General features: G+C 39.8%; 1 protein-coding gene across 2 annotated transcripts in view; it reads right to left on the reverse strand.

Annotated features, from left to right (window-relative positions):
* Hdac8 (histone deacetylase 8) overlaps window positions 1–18,037 on the reverse strand; it is a 265,800-nt gene that overhangs the window by 12,713 nt on the left and 235,050 nt on the right. For both annotated transcript variants that reach the window (XM_063246092.1, XM_003471063.5), the window contains one exon: window positions 12,434–12,539. In XM_063246092.1, the coding sequence (XP_063102162.1) occupies window positions 12,434–12,539 (106 nt within the window). The remainder of the gene's footprint in view (window positions 1–12,433; window positions 12,540–18,037) is intronic.

Consider the following 18,037-nt stretch of genomic DNA (forward strand, 5'->3'; position numbering starts at 1 on the left):
TTCAGAGTGTGTGTTTTTGTTGCTGAGCATATTTTGAGTTATGGTATATGCTTTATCATTCTGAGGGACCCCTGAAAAACTCATCATTAACAAAAATATTATTGAAACACATATAAACCTAAAATAAACTTTTGGAAGTAAAAGAACAGTTTGTCATTTTTCTGCTCCACCTGGCAATCTGCTAAAATTTAAAAAATCTTTAATAATAGAAACTCAGACTTTTACTTCCACCTTGAGACAATGGGGTAGTGGTACCTTACCCTGCCAGCATAGTATCAGAGGAAGACTGCTAAAACAGAAGATTGAAATAAGATCTAGAGTTTCACAATATCATATCTACATGTTTATAATACAAAAGAAAATCATTCATCATACCAAGACTAGCAAACTTTCAATTTGAATGAGGGAAAAAAAGTCAACAAGAAAACATAGAGATGACAGAGATGTTGGAAGTATCTGAGAAAGCATATAAAGAATCCATCATAAGAATACTTCAATGAGAAATTATGAGCATGTGTGAAATAAATTTTTAAAAAGTAAGTCTTGGCAAATAAATGGAACAAATAAGGAAAAATCAAAAAGAAAATTTAGGGGCTGGGGATTTAGCTCAGCGGCATAAGCGCCTGCCTTGTAAGTAGGCAGTTGTGAGTTCGATTCCTGGTACCGATAAAAACGAAAAAGACCAAAAAAAAAAATTTAAAAAAAGAAAATTTGAAACTAGAAAATATAATACTTGAAATAATGAACTCAATAGATTGGTTCAATAGCAGAATAGCAAGGGTAGGGAAAGAATCAATAAAATGGAAGATAGAATAAGACATTGTCCAATTTGAGCAAATGACAGAAAATAGACTGAATAATTAAGCAGAAACTTGAGGAACATGTGGGATGAGATGAGAGACCTAACACTTATGCCATCAAACTTTGAGAGGGAGAAGAGAAAGAAGGTAGGACTGAAAAAGTATTTGAAGAAATAATTACCAAGTAGTTCCCGAGATTGGAAAAGACATAAATCTAAGGTTTAAAAAGCTTCCTAAAACCCAAAGGAATCCATGCTGACACCCCACAATCAAATTTCTGAAAACTAAAGGAAAAGAAAAAATATGGAAATTCTCAAAAAAAAAAAAAAAAAAAAAAAACAAATTAAGCTTTATCTATCAGGTAACAGATCAACTGATAGTTCAAATGATACTGAAATTTTCATCAATAGCTATGGAGACCAGAAGAGTAAAAAGAAATGGTACAATATTTTTCACATGCTAAAAAGAAAAGAACTGTCAACCCAAAATTTTATATTCAGTGAAATGCGCATCAGGAATGAAGAGAAGTTAAAGGTATTTGTAGAGGAAGATAAATGAAGAGAATTTGTTGCTCTCAAACTTATCCTAGAAATAAATAGCTAAAGGAAGTTTTTCAAATGTAAGGGAAATGATAAAGAATCTTGAAATATGAGCAAGGGAGAAATACTATGAAGAGTAATATATGAGGAAATATAATGTATTTTCCTTTTCCTCCTGAGTTTTCTAAATTATATTTAATGGTTGAAGCAAAACTTATAATACTGTCTAATGTGCTTCTAAACATATGTAGAAGAAAAAAATGGGCAACTGAAATGAGTAGACTCTTCAGAACAAGTACAAATGGCCAATGAATGCATGAAAAAAATGTTCAATTTTGCTGGCCATTAGAGAAATATAAATTAAAATAATACTAAGATCCCATTTTATTCCAGAAAGGATAGCTAACATCAAGAAATCAAGTGCTAGGGAGGGTGCAGGGGAAAAGGAGTCCTCCTGTGTTGCTAGTGGGAATATAAACCAGTACGGCCACTATGGAAATCAGTAGGGAGGTTGCTCAAAAATGAAAACAAGCTGGGTGTGGTGGCCCACTCTTATAATCCCAGCACTCAGGAGGCTGAGGCAGGAGAAATGCCCCAAGTTTGAGACCAGCCTGGGCTACAAAGTGAGTTCAAAGCCAGCTTGAACTGTATAGCGAGATCCTGTCTCAAAAATGAACAGAACAAAACAAACCAACAAAACTAAAGCAATAAATTCCATTTGATCCAGCTATTGCCCTTTTAGGTGTCTTCCTGAAAGAGTTAAAGACATCATATTGCATGCATATCCAATTCATACTAACTAAATCTTGGAAGCATCCTACACATCCATCAAGACAGATAATAGGAAACAGAGAGATAGGTCTTTTGCAAATGGGAAATGGAATAAGAGGTTGAGGGAGGGAAGAGGGAGAGGAGGAGAAGGGGATGTGAAAAGAACAAAGATGCAGTAGGTACAACTCACCACAATGAATGTAATCATTATGTACTGCAAACTGGTACTAGGAAAAAAGTTAAAAAATATTCAGTATAAGTGGGGGAGAAGAAAGGGCCTTAAAGGCATATAGGGCTTTTATACATGCACAGTGGTAAGATGTTGACAATAGACTGAAATGAGTTATGAGTATATAGTAAATACCTAGCCTAACCACTAAAAAAGTTAACACAAAGAGATACAATAAAAATACTACAATGAATCAAGATGGAATTTGAACAAAGGTACGAGTTACCCATAGTAAAGAATGGAGGAGAAAACAGAAACAAAAATCAGAGGCAATAAACAGAAAACAAAAAATAAAATTGCAGAGTTAACCCCCAATAAATTTACATTGATTGTTAAGTGATCTAAATACAGCAATTAAAAAACAAGGACTGAAGGAATAATACACATGTGATGTAACCGTATGCTGTCCACAAGAAATTAATTTCAAATATAAGTATATTGAAAGTAAAAGGATATACTAAAATATATCATGTGGCTATGTTGATATAAAATAGACTTTGAGCAAATAAAATTATCGTGGACAGAGAGGGACATCATGTAATGTTAAACTGGTCATTCTATCACAGTGCAGAAATCTGAAATATGTATGTACCAAATTTAGAGTATCAAAATACATGAAAGAAAAATTGATAGAGTTGTATGGGGGAAATAGATCCACAATTAAAGTTGGAGACTTGAACATCTTTCTCTCAGCAACCAAGTAACTAGACAGAAAATGAACAAAGGATATAGAAGAACTTGAAAATACTACAATCAGCAGGATTGAACTGACACTTACTGAACACTGCAAATATAGCAAGATAATGCATTCTTTTTAAGTTTTCATAGAATGTACGCCAAAACAGGCCATATCCCGGGCCATGAAATAAACCTCAACAAATGAAAAAGCATTGAAATTATACAAAACATATTTTTTGACCCCAGGGGTATATGTCCAGACCCATATCATTTCACTGGAAAATTGTACTGAAATGGAGAATTAATACCAATTTTATGCTATCACTGACAGAAAATTGAAGAGAACACTTCTATTTGCTTTTTAAGGTATACAGTACCTGATGCCAAAAGCTGATAATAATATAAGAAAGAAAAGTACACAGTAATACCCCTCATGAATATATATGTAAAAATCCTTAACAAAATATTGGCAAATAGTATTCAACAATATAAAAAATTATACACCATGAAAGTAGAATTTATGCCAGGTATACAAAAATTATTTAATATTTGAAAGTCAAGCTATTTTTAATACAGCCGAATTAAAATGCTACAGGACAGAAATCACATATGTATCAGTATTTGTATCAACTGATAAAGAAATAGCACTTGACAAAATTTAACATTATAGAGGAGACACTATCTCAACTTGATGGGGACAATCTACAATAACCTATAGCTAACATAGTTAATGGTGAAAAATGGACTGTTTTCCCCCTAAGTTCTAGGATGAGTCAAAGATGCTTGATCTTTTATACTTTTATACAGCTAGCCAGTACAATAGGTCAAGAAAATGAAATAGAAAGCTTTTAGATCAGAATTAGTCTTGGTGGTACATGTATATAATCTCAGCATTCTAAGAGGCTGAGGCAGAAGTATCTTGAATTCAAATCCAACCTGGGCAAATTAGCAAGACCCTGTCTACAAATAAAAATAAAAAAGGACTGGTGATATAGCTCAGTGTGAAGGTTCTATCCTTAGTAATGGGGAGGGGAAGCATACTGATCATAAAAGAAAGCATATTTCTATATTTGCATACCAATGAAGCTCTATGTAGGAAATCCCAAGAAATCTACAAAACAAGACAAAATACCTAGAACTAGTAAGTGAATTTGCAAGGTCATAGGATATAGGATCATTGTACAAAAATCTGCTGTATTTCTATAAACTAACAAGGAACATATGGAAATCCAAATTAAAATATGATTGCATTTGCAATTATGTAAAAATACTTATGTATAAGCCTGTTCAGACTCTGTATGCTGAAAATTACAAAATGCTGATGAAGGAAATCAAATAAAATCTAAAAATGGACATACTATGTTCATGAATTGTAAGACTCAATATAGTAAAGAAGTCTCTTCTTCCTAAATTTGATATACAGGTTTAACACAATCCCTTCCCTTTCCTTCCTTTCTCTTCCCTCCCTTATCCTTCCCCTCCCCTTCCTTCCTTCCTTCCTTCCTTCCTTCCTTCCTTCCTTCCTTCCTTCCATGATATGAGTTGTATGGGGGAAATAGATAGATCCACAATCCTCACTCTGAGCACATCCCTAGCCTTTTTTTTTTAAAATTTTGAGACAGTGTCTTGTTTAGTCACTAAGTTGCCTTACAGTCTTCCTACCTTGTCCTCTCCGAGTACTAAGATAACATAACTTCTTTATAAGTCATATAAAAATTTTAATATAGACAAGATTATTCTAAGGTTTACATGGAGGGGCAAAGATAAAATAATTTTGAAAAGAAAAAAGTAAGATGAATCATTCTACTTGATTTTAAAATTTATTATATAGTTGTAGTAATCATGACTATGAAGCAATAGACAAATAGATCAATGAACCAGAAGAGAAATGCAGAGAGATTAAGATAGTTGCCTTAGTGTTACTGAAAATTTTGGAAAGGGAAATTGTTCTGGGGAGGCAACTGCAGATTGTGAAGTCTGAAAGACAGAAAAGGCTTTACTTTATGAGTTAAAGCATGATTTGATTTTCAAGATAAATGGAAGCACCCTAGAATTCTGAGTTATTGAGAAAAGAAACAGCACCTGAGACATTTAAAATACTCAGCCTCTAATATGCGATTGTTACAGTTGTCTAAATGTAGTGACCACATTTTATAATCCAAGAATGGAGACATAAGGTCTGACAAAAGATTTTCTTCTTAAACAAAACCCCAAACCTATATTATGTTTTTTTTCCTTGACTAGAAGAACAATACATTTATGGTAGAAATTTTGAAAAATATGAGAATAAGGACTGAATAAAAATTACATACTATTCTAATCCTAAAAAAATTATTGTTAAACTACTTTAGTAAAGTATCACCGAACAGAAGCACAGTAAACATTTCTTTCTATTGTTTCCTAGGCATATCCATATACTCACAAGTATATTATATACATTTACAAAATCAAGACTGTGTGATATTAAGTCATTTGTGTTCTGTTTTCAATAAACGTTGTTATTTTTTTCTTTTGGTACCAAGAATTGAACTCATGACCTTGCACTTGCCAGGCAGGTGCTATGCTGTTGAGCTATATCTTTGGTCCCATGAGCATATTCTTGTGTCAAGTTATTTTTAAAAATTTTCTTTTTAGTAGGCTGCAACAGATTTTTGCAAACAGATGTACTATGTGGAATCAGAACTAAATCTCAAGTTCAAAATATCAAACCAGAACACAATAGTATGTTTCTATATAGCTATGCCCCTCCCCAATAGCTTCCTATCCTAGTTGGAAACCTGAGTCCTCTTTACTTGTCTCCTTCTCCTTGCTTCTTTGTAAATGCCCTATCTCGAAATCCTAGTGATACTCTCTTTGTAAAAGCTCTCAACCATTCCTCCCTACCGACCCACACTGTTGTAGTTAGGACCCTTGCAGATTCACCCTTAGACTATATTGCTCTCAAAGTAGTATCATGTCACGTTCTAATTCCAAAATGCAAAATGGCTCCCACTTTTCTATATCTGACATGAGCTACTCAGCCTGATACTCAGGAAACTGTCAACCCACCCATCCACATCCTTCTGAGTGTTCTTTGCTTATGGTCACATCCTCACTATAATCTATTCAAGTTCTCCTATGCTTCTAAAAGCAATCTTCATAAAGTCTTAGACCCCAGCTGCATCTACATAGTGTTGGCCCATGCCTGATTTGTCCAGGTAGGGCAGTTTTGTCTTATCTAAATTTCTCAATGGTATCAGAAGAACCATGTCTTCAACTTCTCTTATATCTCCCTTGACACTGAGCATATGGGAGCCTAAAAAAATACATTGATTGAGCTAGTTTCAAAGTGGAGACACAATTTATTAAAATAAAACTGATTTAGTACTCATTTTGGGATCCCATGCAAGATGAAAAGGTTTTGCTAGGGGTGATTGGAAAAAAAGCAGATAGTGTCACAGGGCAATGCTGCCAAGTGGAGCAGGGGTCCTAGGCTTGGGTTCTAATATTAGTCCTGTGACTAAGGGCATATCATTCAATATCTTTGGGTGGCAATCCCCTACTTTATAAGGAAATTGTGATGGCTAAATGAAATGGTCCCATATGTGAATTAACCATCATAGGGTGTGGATCTGTATGCTTTCAATAATAGTACAGTGGTATCTCACTTCGTGAACTTTATTCTACAATTCTAGAAAAGATGGCCATATTTGTGTTTGTGTAGGAAAAATGGCTGCAGTTGCGTTCATCATCTGATGCAGAGTTTGCAAACAAAAAACTAAATTTTGTCAAATACTTCTGTTTGCGAACCATACTGTTTTCAAACAAAAGTGTTCATAAGCCAAGGTACCACTGTAGTTCCTACTCAGAATTTAGGTGGAAATTTCAAGTTTTTATAAATAACTTGCCAATGGTTTTCATTTGATAAAAGCCAGTAAGTTACCATAACTTTGGGAGCCACAATTTTTATTTTAGAATTTGTAAATTTTTTGGTATGATTTTATTACTTACTTCTCTGTTTATCAACAATAATGACAAACCTTTCCATTTCTTATGATCTTCTGTGAAGCAAAGGGGAAAGAAACCTGCTAAGTGGGAAAGGCCAGGTTGGTAGTAGGTTCCTGGAAAGGACCACAGGGAGATGGAGAATGTACAGAGGGAAGGGATAGGGAGGGAAGATAAGGCATGAGCATCACAGAGGTCCCCACCTGAGTCGTGCAAATTGATTTAGGCTCTCCTCCACAATCCTGCTCCAAAATCCCTCTAATCCCTAAAGAAAAAGTTTACTCTGTCCTTGGGACCAACCTTGCATGTCAGCTTATCCTCCTGGGTTCTCAGAAGGCAAGAGAAGCTGTGGGAAGAAGATGTGTTTCCATGGCCTAGAGTCCCACTAGACAGGAGCACTGTTTTAGTCTTGGGACTCTAGTAGGCCTCCAGCATTCCTGGATCTGCTGGCCTCTGGAAGTATATCAATCTCGGATTTGAGGCCACCAGAGGAGGTACTGCTTACACTTGGCAAAATGCTCCTCTCAAGAATATGCAAAGGCTCTCAGTTTGGGGCTGTAGGACTGTAAACAGCAGACTAGGGCTGGTAGCTGCTGCCACTTCAGACAATAGGTCCCAGCCAAGCTGGGTTTGTCTACTGTCTCTTTTCTTTCTCTACTTAGCTTGGAATGGAGCTGGAAGCTTCTGATTCAGTGTGCTGGGAGTGATGGAGGCATGGCAGGAGTGGAGAGTTGATGAGGGCTAAATGGATAGGTTAGGGGCCTACAAGCGTTGCTCATGGCTGCCTTCCTTCATTGCCAGAGGCACAGGAGATGTTAGGTGCTTTCATTACCCACAAGGAGGGAGCTGGGTGTGCAGTTTGTGGTGGAATGGGTTTACTAAGAGTGACTGGGAAAAAAAGGAGGTAAGGGACTTTGGTTATATTTCACAGGGTAATGCTACCAAGGAGAATTGGGTTGCCAGAGAGGACAAACAACCTGGCTGTAAGACTCCCATCCAGTGAGATCTGGGTTCAAATATCTACTCCACTGCTTATTGGCACAGTGTGTGGCATACTGGAAATGCTAATTATTTGCTGAATGAATGGAGACTTTGGCCAAGTAACTTGTCCTTTCTGAACCTTAGTTTCCTCATCTGTAAGATAAATAGCAATTATGATTCTTATTTCACTTGTGTTATCTGTCTCCATACCTGAATCAGTTTGGTGGCCCATTTCCCCAAGCCCCATACAGTAGAGTTGCCATACTAAAACAGCTTTTTTATTGAAGGATCAGAAATGGTACACATGCCCAGGGCCTTGCTCTTCTCTTGTGTGTTGTGTCCCACCCTGCCTTCTTCATTCCTTCCCTACCCTATTTGTTTATTTTTCTAGCCTAGGCAAATTTTAGGGTATAGTTCTGTAGCTCAAACCAAGTGTTGAAACCTCCATTTCCAACTCCAGCACATACTCACAGGTATACAACACACTGCTCCCCTCCCTGGAGGGCTGGGCCTGGGCTGCAACATGAAGCTCTAATTGATTCAAATGTCATCAGTACCATTAACTAGAAAACCACCTACCTTTATCCCTGTTTCCCCATGCAGAGCTAGCCAGCATGAGATCTGGTCCTCTGTTGGGACTGATCACATCAGCACCTTTCCCACTCTGGAAGGTTCACTGTGAGCTAATTCTTCCAAAGTATGTTAACCAGAGGAAAGACAAATGACTTGGAGCATGTGAAATTGGTATGATTAGGATTTTGCAGTAAGAATCAGGAGCTGGGCTGAGCCGCGTGCTCCCTAGCCTGTACCGCCTTGTGAACAATGGCATTTATCTTCCAGATAGCTCATTGGTGCAAGAAGAGCAATTTGTGGGAGGAATTTGCAGTTTTGCTTTGTATAAAGTGAACAGGTTGAATTGACTATGGTTTTATTTTTGTCATTTTTTCCTTTCTTTTGAAAAGACTAATGCACAGAAAAGATGGGATAAGGTGAAGTCTAAATATGCTTGCTTCAGTCATCTTATGGCATGAGGAATGTATCTCTATAAGGAATTCTTAGGTTTGATTTTCCATAGGCTAAAATCTCATTTCTTGTGTTCTATGGGATATGGTGAGAAAGGGAGAAAAAAATTCCAGCTCAAAGTCTGAACAAATTCAACTAGACATGCTGGATAAAATCCCTCATGTAGAATGGATCTGAATCCATTCACTCTTTCCTTGCCATCCCTCCTCCCCAAAATATGCCCCTGACCCTGCTCTTTGTTTTGAATAGGGTGGGGCTGGAGTGAGGGGAGGGACATCAAGAAATGGCCAGCTTTGCTGAGGTTTTGACTTCAGAACAAAAGCCAATCTTGGAGAAAGGTTCAAGAAAACCTTTCAGAATGCAGAAAATTCAGCAGATTTTCCACGCTGACCATTGTCATGGGATCACATTATCTGATGGCAGCAGGCATCAGCAGGCTGAGGGGCACAGCATCAGTATATCAGGTCAGCCTGGCCATTTTTAGCAACACTTGCACTTCCTTTTAGCTTCATCTTTCCTAGGTAGAGCTGAATTTCTTTGTGGTTCTGGACTCAGTATGATCTGCTAGTTTGCACAGCTAGAGCACAAGACTTTGTCAATACGAAAGGGATGGCTAAATGGAAAATCTGAACATCCTTCATATTGTATAGCAACGCTACTTACTGTCAGCCTTCCCTGTTTCTTTCTCACCTACTCCAAGCCTCTTCATTTCTTTCCTCCATATCAATTCTTTCCTGGACAAAGCATTATCTCTCCTCACCCCAAACAAGTGACTCATCTACCAACCCTAGCACTCTCATTATATTCTTCTTATCATTTTCATATGTTCTCATTGTAATATAGGGAGTTCTAGAATCTTAGGGTTGGAAAGAGTCTTAATAATTTAGTTCAGTTGCCATCGACCAAGGCAGGAGCTCTTCTACAGTGTAAGAGCCAAGTGATTACCCAGTCTTTAGTTGTATATCTCTAGTGACAAAAACCTCATTCTTTTCTGAGCAGCCTGCTCCACTTCAGACAGCTTTAATCATTGGAAAATTCTTCTTTCACTTGTGAATGAAATATATCTTTTTAAAATATTTACCCTCAGGTCCATCTCTGTACCTTGGGGCAACATAGACCCCGACTAGGTCCTTTGCTGTGTCAGCCTCTTAAAAAGAAGTATAAAATTTACTGTTTGATCTGATTTAGATGACTGTATCTTGTAATCTGAGCAACTATTTTAAAGATAATATGTAATATAGTGATCACTGTTAATTCCTATCATTTTGTTTTGAAATCCTATATCATTTTTATTGTTTTATTTTTACGACTTTGTTTTCTTTTTATTTCTTTAAAATAAAAAAGAAATAGAATGTAGAAATCACATCTCTGTGAGTCTTCTGTACCCCAGAAAGCCCCAACTTCTCCAACCAGACGTCTTAGAGCCTCAGCTTCATTGTTCGCCCCAGCCCAACTGACCTCCTGGAGCATGCTCCTATCTGTCTAGAGTTCCTAAAATGAAGTTGATACTACATCAGCATTTCTACAGGCCACCTTGCTCTGGTAACTTAGGCTGAGCTATGTCAACTAAAACTCCTACCTCTTTTTCAGATATAATGCTGATAAGTGGCATCTTTGCATTTTGTATGTGGCTAGTTGCTTTTGAGGACCAGTTCTGGGTCCTTATGTTTTCTCTCAGTTTAGATTCATTGTGTTATAATCAGAATAAAAATACTTGACTTCCACGTAGCTTTCATGTCCTCCAGGATCTAATTTTTTTTTTTTTTTTTGTCTTTTTCGTTTTTATCGGTACCAGGGCTCGAACTCACGACTACCTGTTTGCAAGCAGGCGCTTATGCCACTGAGCTAAATCCCCAGTCCCTAGGATCTAATTTTTTTCCACCAGCTCTCATCCTTGAGTTTGGTCTCAAGTCTTTCATTTATTCCTCTTATGTTTCCTTCCTTTCCTAGTTCTCTTTCATTTACATTATAATACTCTGGAGCTATGTGCCTGGGTACATATGCAGGGAAGCAAAGGAATACACACATCTGCACAAATGAAAATGTGGACAAGGAGCTGAAGAGGCTTGGATAGAGCCTGTTTCTATAGGATTGCCAGTGCTCATCAGGGTTGGGGCACAATGAGATGGACTCAAGAAGGGCCAATATGGAAGGATTCTGAAGACCTTAAAGGCTGAACGAGGGAGGGAGGTTTGGTTAAGAAGAGGACTTGGTTCAGTAGGCACTGAGTGATCAGAGAGTGGCAGAAGAAGACTAGGGTGATGGGACCTGAAAAGAGCCAATAAGCAATGCTGTGAGTATAATCATGTGTATGTTTTATTGACTTAGAAAATTTTCTCTGGCCAGAGGAGCCCAGGACACGGAGTCCTTGCCTATAGACTTTGCTTTTGTCACAGACTGGGCTCTGCTAGTGAGTATAGGTCTTAATATCACCCACAGCAAAGACACTCAGGCATAGCATGTTTCCTCAGACTGACTCCAGGATCACACAGACCTCCTTCTCATGTTGGATTGAGTTTCAACATAGGAGTCAAAGGTAGAAGAAATGGAGCAATCTTAGTCATTTTATGAATAACGACAGGAATTTCACTCCTCTGATACTTTTGTTTTCCTAATGCTGTAAATAATTAGGATTTCAAAATACACACACAAAATCAATCAATCAATTAACAGGCAAATAGCTGACACCAACACTCAAAATGAAAGGTAGATGAGAGAAATGATTTGTGAAAAGGTAGGATGGGGGCTCTACTGGAGAGCTGAGGTCAGTGACTTGGGGGCAGAGCAATCAGGAAGGTAATGGCCTGAAGACTGCCCTTTCCTCTGCCCTCTGGCCAGAATGATTACTATTAGCCTCAGGGAAGGGAAGGGGAAAAGGGCAGCAGATCCATCCCACAGCACTATCCCCGGTACTCTGGATGAGACTGAGGAACCTACTCCCAGGGCATCAGAATCCCTGACTACTCTGCAGTCGACTCTGCATTTCTGCAGTCTCTCAAGGTACTACAGGGCCAAGGAACATCCATAATGAAAGAAAATGTCAGCAAGCTCCTTTCCCACCAGCTCTCATCCTTGAGCTCTTCCCAAATCCAAATCGACCTGAACTTCTCTCATCTTAAAGAGGGTTGTGCTATTGGGCTTTTGAAAGAAAAAAGGGCATACATTAGAACTTATTTTTCTTTGGTGATACCTACAGCTGAAACTTTTGTCTTTCTAAAGGTGATATTGGTCAGCCAAATGACAATGCCAACCAGACTGGCCTGTGCAGAATTCCAAGGACAAGCTGTCGGGCCCAAAAGAGGTTTCCCTTCGGAGTCAGTGAAATGGTTAGCCACCAAAAGACAAATGGTACTTGAGGAAGTCCCTGCTGATAGGTCACCACAAACTGGATGGAATAAGGGGGCAGGATGCGGCAGGATTTTGCTCACCTTTGATGTAGTTGAGGATTTGTTGGATTCTGTGGGGTTCATTGCGGTCTGGCCGGCAGCTTGGCGTGATTTCCAGCACATAATCAGGACCATATGCTGTGAAAAACTGTAGGGAAAAGGGAAAGGACAAAAAACAAGCTAAACCACATAAGACCTCCAAACCAAACCAAATACATATAGAGCAATCAAAAGGAACTTACCGCTACTGACAAGGCCAGAAAGGCCTCACTGGGCAGAGCAGGGTGATACCACAGGAAGCCTGGCCCTGGTTGCCTTATTCTGCTCTTTTGGACCTTCAGTGACAGTTCACTGCCAAAATCTTTTGCTTGCTGTTCAAGAGCCTCTATGTTCAGATCTCAGCTTTTCTCTCCAATGACAAGTCTTCCTGTTCTCTGTTCTCTAGCCATACTAGACTGTGCAGTGCCCTTGCCAGTCATCTCATGCTTTGTCTTCCTTGCCTTGGGATCTTTGCCATTGATCTTTCCTAGGGTCTGTGAAAGCCCACCCCCAGTCCCTGCTGCCTGTGGCAAGCCTTCCAGGCACAGCTCAAATGTCACCTCCTTCACAAAGCTGTTCCTTATTCTCTGTCACCCCCCTCTCCAGCATTCTGTTGGTATCTCTAATGGCCCTCATTCAAATAGAAAGTGGTTGGCTGCATATCACAAGCAGGTCACTGTGCTGGCTGCAGTGGAGGCTATGAAAATGGGTAAGACTTCCCCTGAGTTCTGGATGGAGATTTTTTCAGTAGTAACCATCTCCTCCCACCCTGACTGTAAGCTCCCTGAAGGCAAGCAGTCCCTGTTTCATTGATTCTCCAGGACCCCAAAGACTAGAACAGTTGCCTAATAGGTCTGGTTGCCTTGGATTCCAGTTATTAGGAATGGCAAACAACTCTAGTTTCTGTATTTTTGGCTTTTTTCTCTGTAATAGAGTTAACTTGTTTTTAAATTAAAAGAATTAAAATAAAGATTTGTGGATTGTATTTCTAGTCCACTAGATGATACCTTGTGACTTTTGGTAAGTCACAATATCTGATTCAGGGTCCACTTGGGAAAAAACACTGTGACAAAGGGAATCATTCAATTGGTATAAGTCTCTGAATGGGAAAATATGCAAAGCTATGATTTCTGTTTAGATTTTAACAGAAATAGTATTTGTGCTCATACTCTGGTGAGAGAGCATATGGTTCTTAACATTATATGCTCTCAATAGTGATATTGTTAGGTGCTAAGTAAATCAGGGAAATTCAAATTCCATGGAAAAAAAGGCATAGTAGACATTAAAACAAGCATCCTGATATGTGTTATGATTTTGATACCATTCAAATAGCTTCTAAGAAACAATCCAGAGCTACTGCCATTATTAACAAATCGTCCTGGTTGGGAGTCTGGATGTACATCTGGCACTGTGGGAGATGTTATGGAACAATATCTAGGGATTTTAACAATGATTTATGCAATTCATGAGAGTAATTTGATGACGGAGATGGCTTTTGCACATCTATGACAGAAATTACTATGATTGAATTTCAATGAAAATGATCAAGATTGTGCCAATATTTCTAATGCCATTTGTATGTGTTTGTCCATCTGCATGTGTGTTTGTGTGTGTGTGTGTGCACGCGCACGTGTGTATGTGTGTGTGTATGTGTATATAAAGGCAGAGGCTTAGTCTTTCCTGCTGGGGTTATTACTGTCTAATGCCTGACACCCTGAGTTCTGGATATGGCAGACACCTTGAAAGAGCTCCTCTTTAGCAAGCCCACGGATATGGGGTCAGAGAGAGGTCATTTGAGGGACACATCTAGAAGTTAACCCCTACAATGGCTGAAGAAATCCGAGAGGCTTGTATTTTTAACTAAGAAGGGCCCCTCAAGTCCCAGTCTGAGGCCGCTGTGGACTTGGCTCTGGAAAAAAAGCTTCAAACAGGTGCAGTACCCTCTCCCGAAGTGGCCTCTTCTCCAGAAAGTGTCAAGTGCTTTACTCATCTTACGGCTATGGAAGATAGGCTTAGAGAACAACGGAGGAAAGGCAGCTGCAACAAAGCAGCCCCTCCAGAAGACCCAAACCTCTGGCATCTAAGTGCTATTAAAAAATCAGAGACAGAGTACCTAGCTGAGTTACTGGAGGAGGGAATGTTCTGTCCCCATTGGTGGAGATGACATTGCTGATCCTGGTCAGCAAGTCATGTTGTGAAGTGTGTGTTTGGGCCTGAGGCTTTGGAACAGCATGTTCCTGGTGAGCACCTACTGTGTGGCTACCCACATTCTTCTACTATATTCCACTGATTCGGAGCACATGACTGCTAACTATATGGCCAACTGGGGCCAGCAATAATGGCCATGTGACAGAACTCAATTATACTATGATCAAGTCTCTTGTCCTGGTTTCATTTGCACCTGGCTTTTATAAAGCCACATGGTGGCCAAAGTCATAATCCAATCTTTGCTAAAGTAGGCTGCCTGCAGGTAATAGCCAAGTGTGGATTTCTAAACTTCTCTCCACTTTTGCCAATCAAGTACTATTCCCAGGTCCCACTTATTTGAGGAGCTAGGGGACACAGATTCCTTGTACTGGAAGCAGTTCTGCATGGCAGCAGGCCAGCCCTGGTTTGGAAGACAGCTTGGGGTTGAGGGAAGCACTAGACACCAGGAAGTTGGAGGCTGTATCTAAAGTAAAGTTGGTGTCCTCTTCTCTCTCTGGCTTTGCCATGACATTTTTCTGCTTTTGCCTTATGTTATGTTTTTGGTTTTGCCCTTGCTAATTCTTCTCCACTGGACTGCGAACTCTGTAAAGGTATAAACTTGTCATGTTCTCTTTGCGTACCACATAGAGTCTAACTTAAGTCATCACAGGTTTTCCTTAAATGTATGCTAAATTAAATTGATTCTCCAAGGGTTTAGTTAGTTGTCCAAGCAGTTCAAAAAGTCAACTCAAAGAATGAACAACTTTTCTAGTCTGGAGGCAGCGTGACAAGGTGGTACAAGCACTAGCTTTGGAGTCAGAGAGAGCTTCAATTTGGTACCTGCATGTAACTGCATGCCTCAGGTAAGTTTCTTAATCTCTGTTTTGTCATTTCCACCAGAACAATAATAAGAGTCAATGAGATAACATCTAACAAAGGGCCAAACTCATGGTCCAGGATACAGTAGGTCTTTGACAACTGTAAATTCCCTTCTCCTAGGATGAGAGGCCCTTAACTAACCCTGTGTCAGTCATTCCCTTGAGGAATGTTGGGTGAACCATTTAGGGCTGAGAGGAGAAAGATTCTCCTCACAGACCAAGCCTAGCTGTCCCAGTTTCCATCCTCACTTGCTCAAGTCGTCAGCTCATCCAAGGACCTGTGAGAAAACTGACTTCTGTCATAGTTTCTGGTCCTATGGTCTCACCATTTGTTATTTACTGGTGAGGTGGAGAGGAAATACGATCACAGAAGGCAAAAGAGATGTTGGGGTGGAGAGATTTGGTCAGCACTAGAAATAGCTCGAGGCCTCACCCTGAAGCTGCCCTTCAGCCATGAAGACAAAAGGAAATGGGCACTGTAGCAATCTCATTCCCAGACAGGTGGAGCAGAGGATGAAAGAGGCCAGCCGAAACACTTGCTTTGATCTCAGAAAAAGAAGGAAGGAGGTGCTAACCCTTACTATTCTTTTACCCTCAGTACTCATTTTGCTTTTTGCGTTTCAATTTAAACATTTTTCAAGGGAACATGGTACTGGGAATGGGGCAAATGGAAGGTATGAAGTGAGGCGAGGGGGTGGGAGTTACAGGTAATAGTTTTCAGTCTCTTCCTGACCCCAGAATCAGTGAAAAAAGGCATGTAAACAGCTCAGCTCTAGATCAGTTCAGCTCACAGGAATGTTCCTTTCTTACTCAGTCCTTTCCAGCTCTTGCTCACATGACAAAAACAGCATACAATTAGATATTTGGTCAAAAAGATACCCGAAGAAGTCTTACAGTTGCTGTTATTCCACTGTAATTCTGTTTGGCCACAGGAAACCAAGCCACACACCCGAATCATCCTGGTCCTTTTATCCTCATCTCAACATTGAGTTAGTATCTACTATGGGCCACGCTAGGATACTCACTGGTGTATGAAGACAGTAAGGCATATTCAATGAGGGATTATTATAGAGCAGCATAATGAATGATATAATAACAAGATTACCAAAATAGAAATAATGACAATCAATATTTATCACAGGCTTATTATGTGTTAGGTACCTAAAATATCTAAGCACTTTTCACAAATCAACTAACTTAATTCTCACAATCCAGCTACATGGTATGTGATATTACTGTTTGGATCTGAAGCACAGAAGAGTCAGAAGTCACACAACTAGTACATGGAAAGATGAGATCTGAATTTAAGTTATTCCAGAGGTCAGTGCTAACCAGACAGAGCCTACAGACTACCCCAGAAGAAGTGACTGTGGAGTGGGGTCTGGTGAATGCAGTTTGGAGAATGGGATGTGGTGATCCCAAGAGAGCCTGGGCAAGGGGAGGAAGCAAGAGCAGGGCATGATGGGAACATACCTATAATCCCAGCTCTTGGGAGGCTGAGGCAGGAGGATTATTGAAAGTTCAAGGCCAGCTTGAACTACATAGTAAGAACCTCTCTCATTCCTGCCCTCCAAAAAAGATAGGGAGCAACAACATGTAATTACGTATATGTGGCTGGGGGGTAGGATACAGAAAAAATCAGGACACACGGCTTTGGAGGCAGGCAAGGGTTTCATGGTAGGCCCCAGTAAGGCACTTTCCCTCATCCAAGATTAGTGATTCCGTGAGAACAAACCAGTTTTGTTCCCTGGTACAATGCTATTTCCCAAGACAATGCTAAATATCTAGTAGATGTTAAGTAAATATCTGTAGGGTGATAAGCAGACTCTTGCGGGAGATACGGGAAGCTTTTAAACAAGGGAACCAACAGGTCAGCTGTGCATGTGAGAGGGCTCACTGGCTGTGGTGTGGTTACTGTAGGGGCATCTGAAAACAGGATTGTGAGGAGGGACACCAGTTGGGAGGTCACTGCTGTGCCTGGGGGCAGTGCTCATAGGGTTGCAATGGGGACAGGTATGGGGGTAATGGAGAGAAAAATCTTTAAAGGTAGCTTTTTATAGGACAAAACAATGAATTGGATGTGGGAACCACGGAAGAAGGGTCAGTCAGGGATTTCTGGTGGTGTAGGAGGAGCATTAGGAGGATGAGGGCAGAGGAGAGGGCTTGGTGGTAGGGTGCAAGAGTGAATAGGGGAACTGCAGTTTGGAGTATGCCACAGGTCAGGGTGCTGGTGCCATGTGCCTGTATGAGAGCATGTGCTCCACTGATGAGAGAATTGGGTCTAAGGTACAATCTATGCTTCAGATTTGGGAATTATCAGTGTTAGAAAGGGAAGGCATCAGATGAGACTGCCTTGGCAAGCAGGGCATGGGTTGGGGGCTACTGCAGAGAAGAGAATAGCAGGGAAAGAATCACAGTGAACACTGGCATTTCAGAGATAGGCAGAGGAGCAGAAACTATTCTGCTAACAATTTGAAATCTTGCAGAGAGAGAGAGAGAGAGGTTAAAAAAAGAATGGGGTTTTGGAAAAGCAGCATCTGAT

The sequence above is a fragment of the Cavia porcellus genome, unplaced genomic scaffold (assembly GCF_034190915.1).
Source record: "Cavia porcellus strain 051 isolate PalLab524CR breed Dunkin Hartley unplaced genomic scaffold, mCavPor4.1 scaffold_3, whole genome shotgun sequence".
NCBI lineage: Eukaryota > Metazoa > Chordata > Mammalia > Rodentia > Caviidae > Cavia > Cavia porcellus.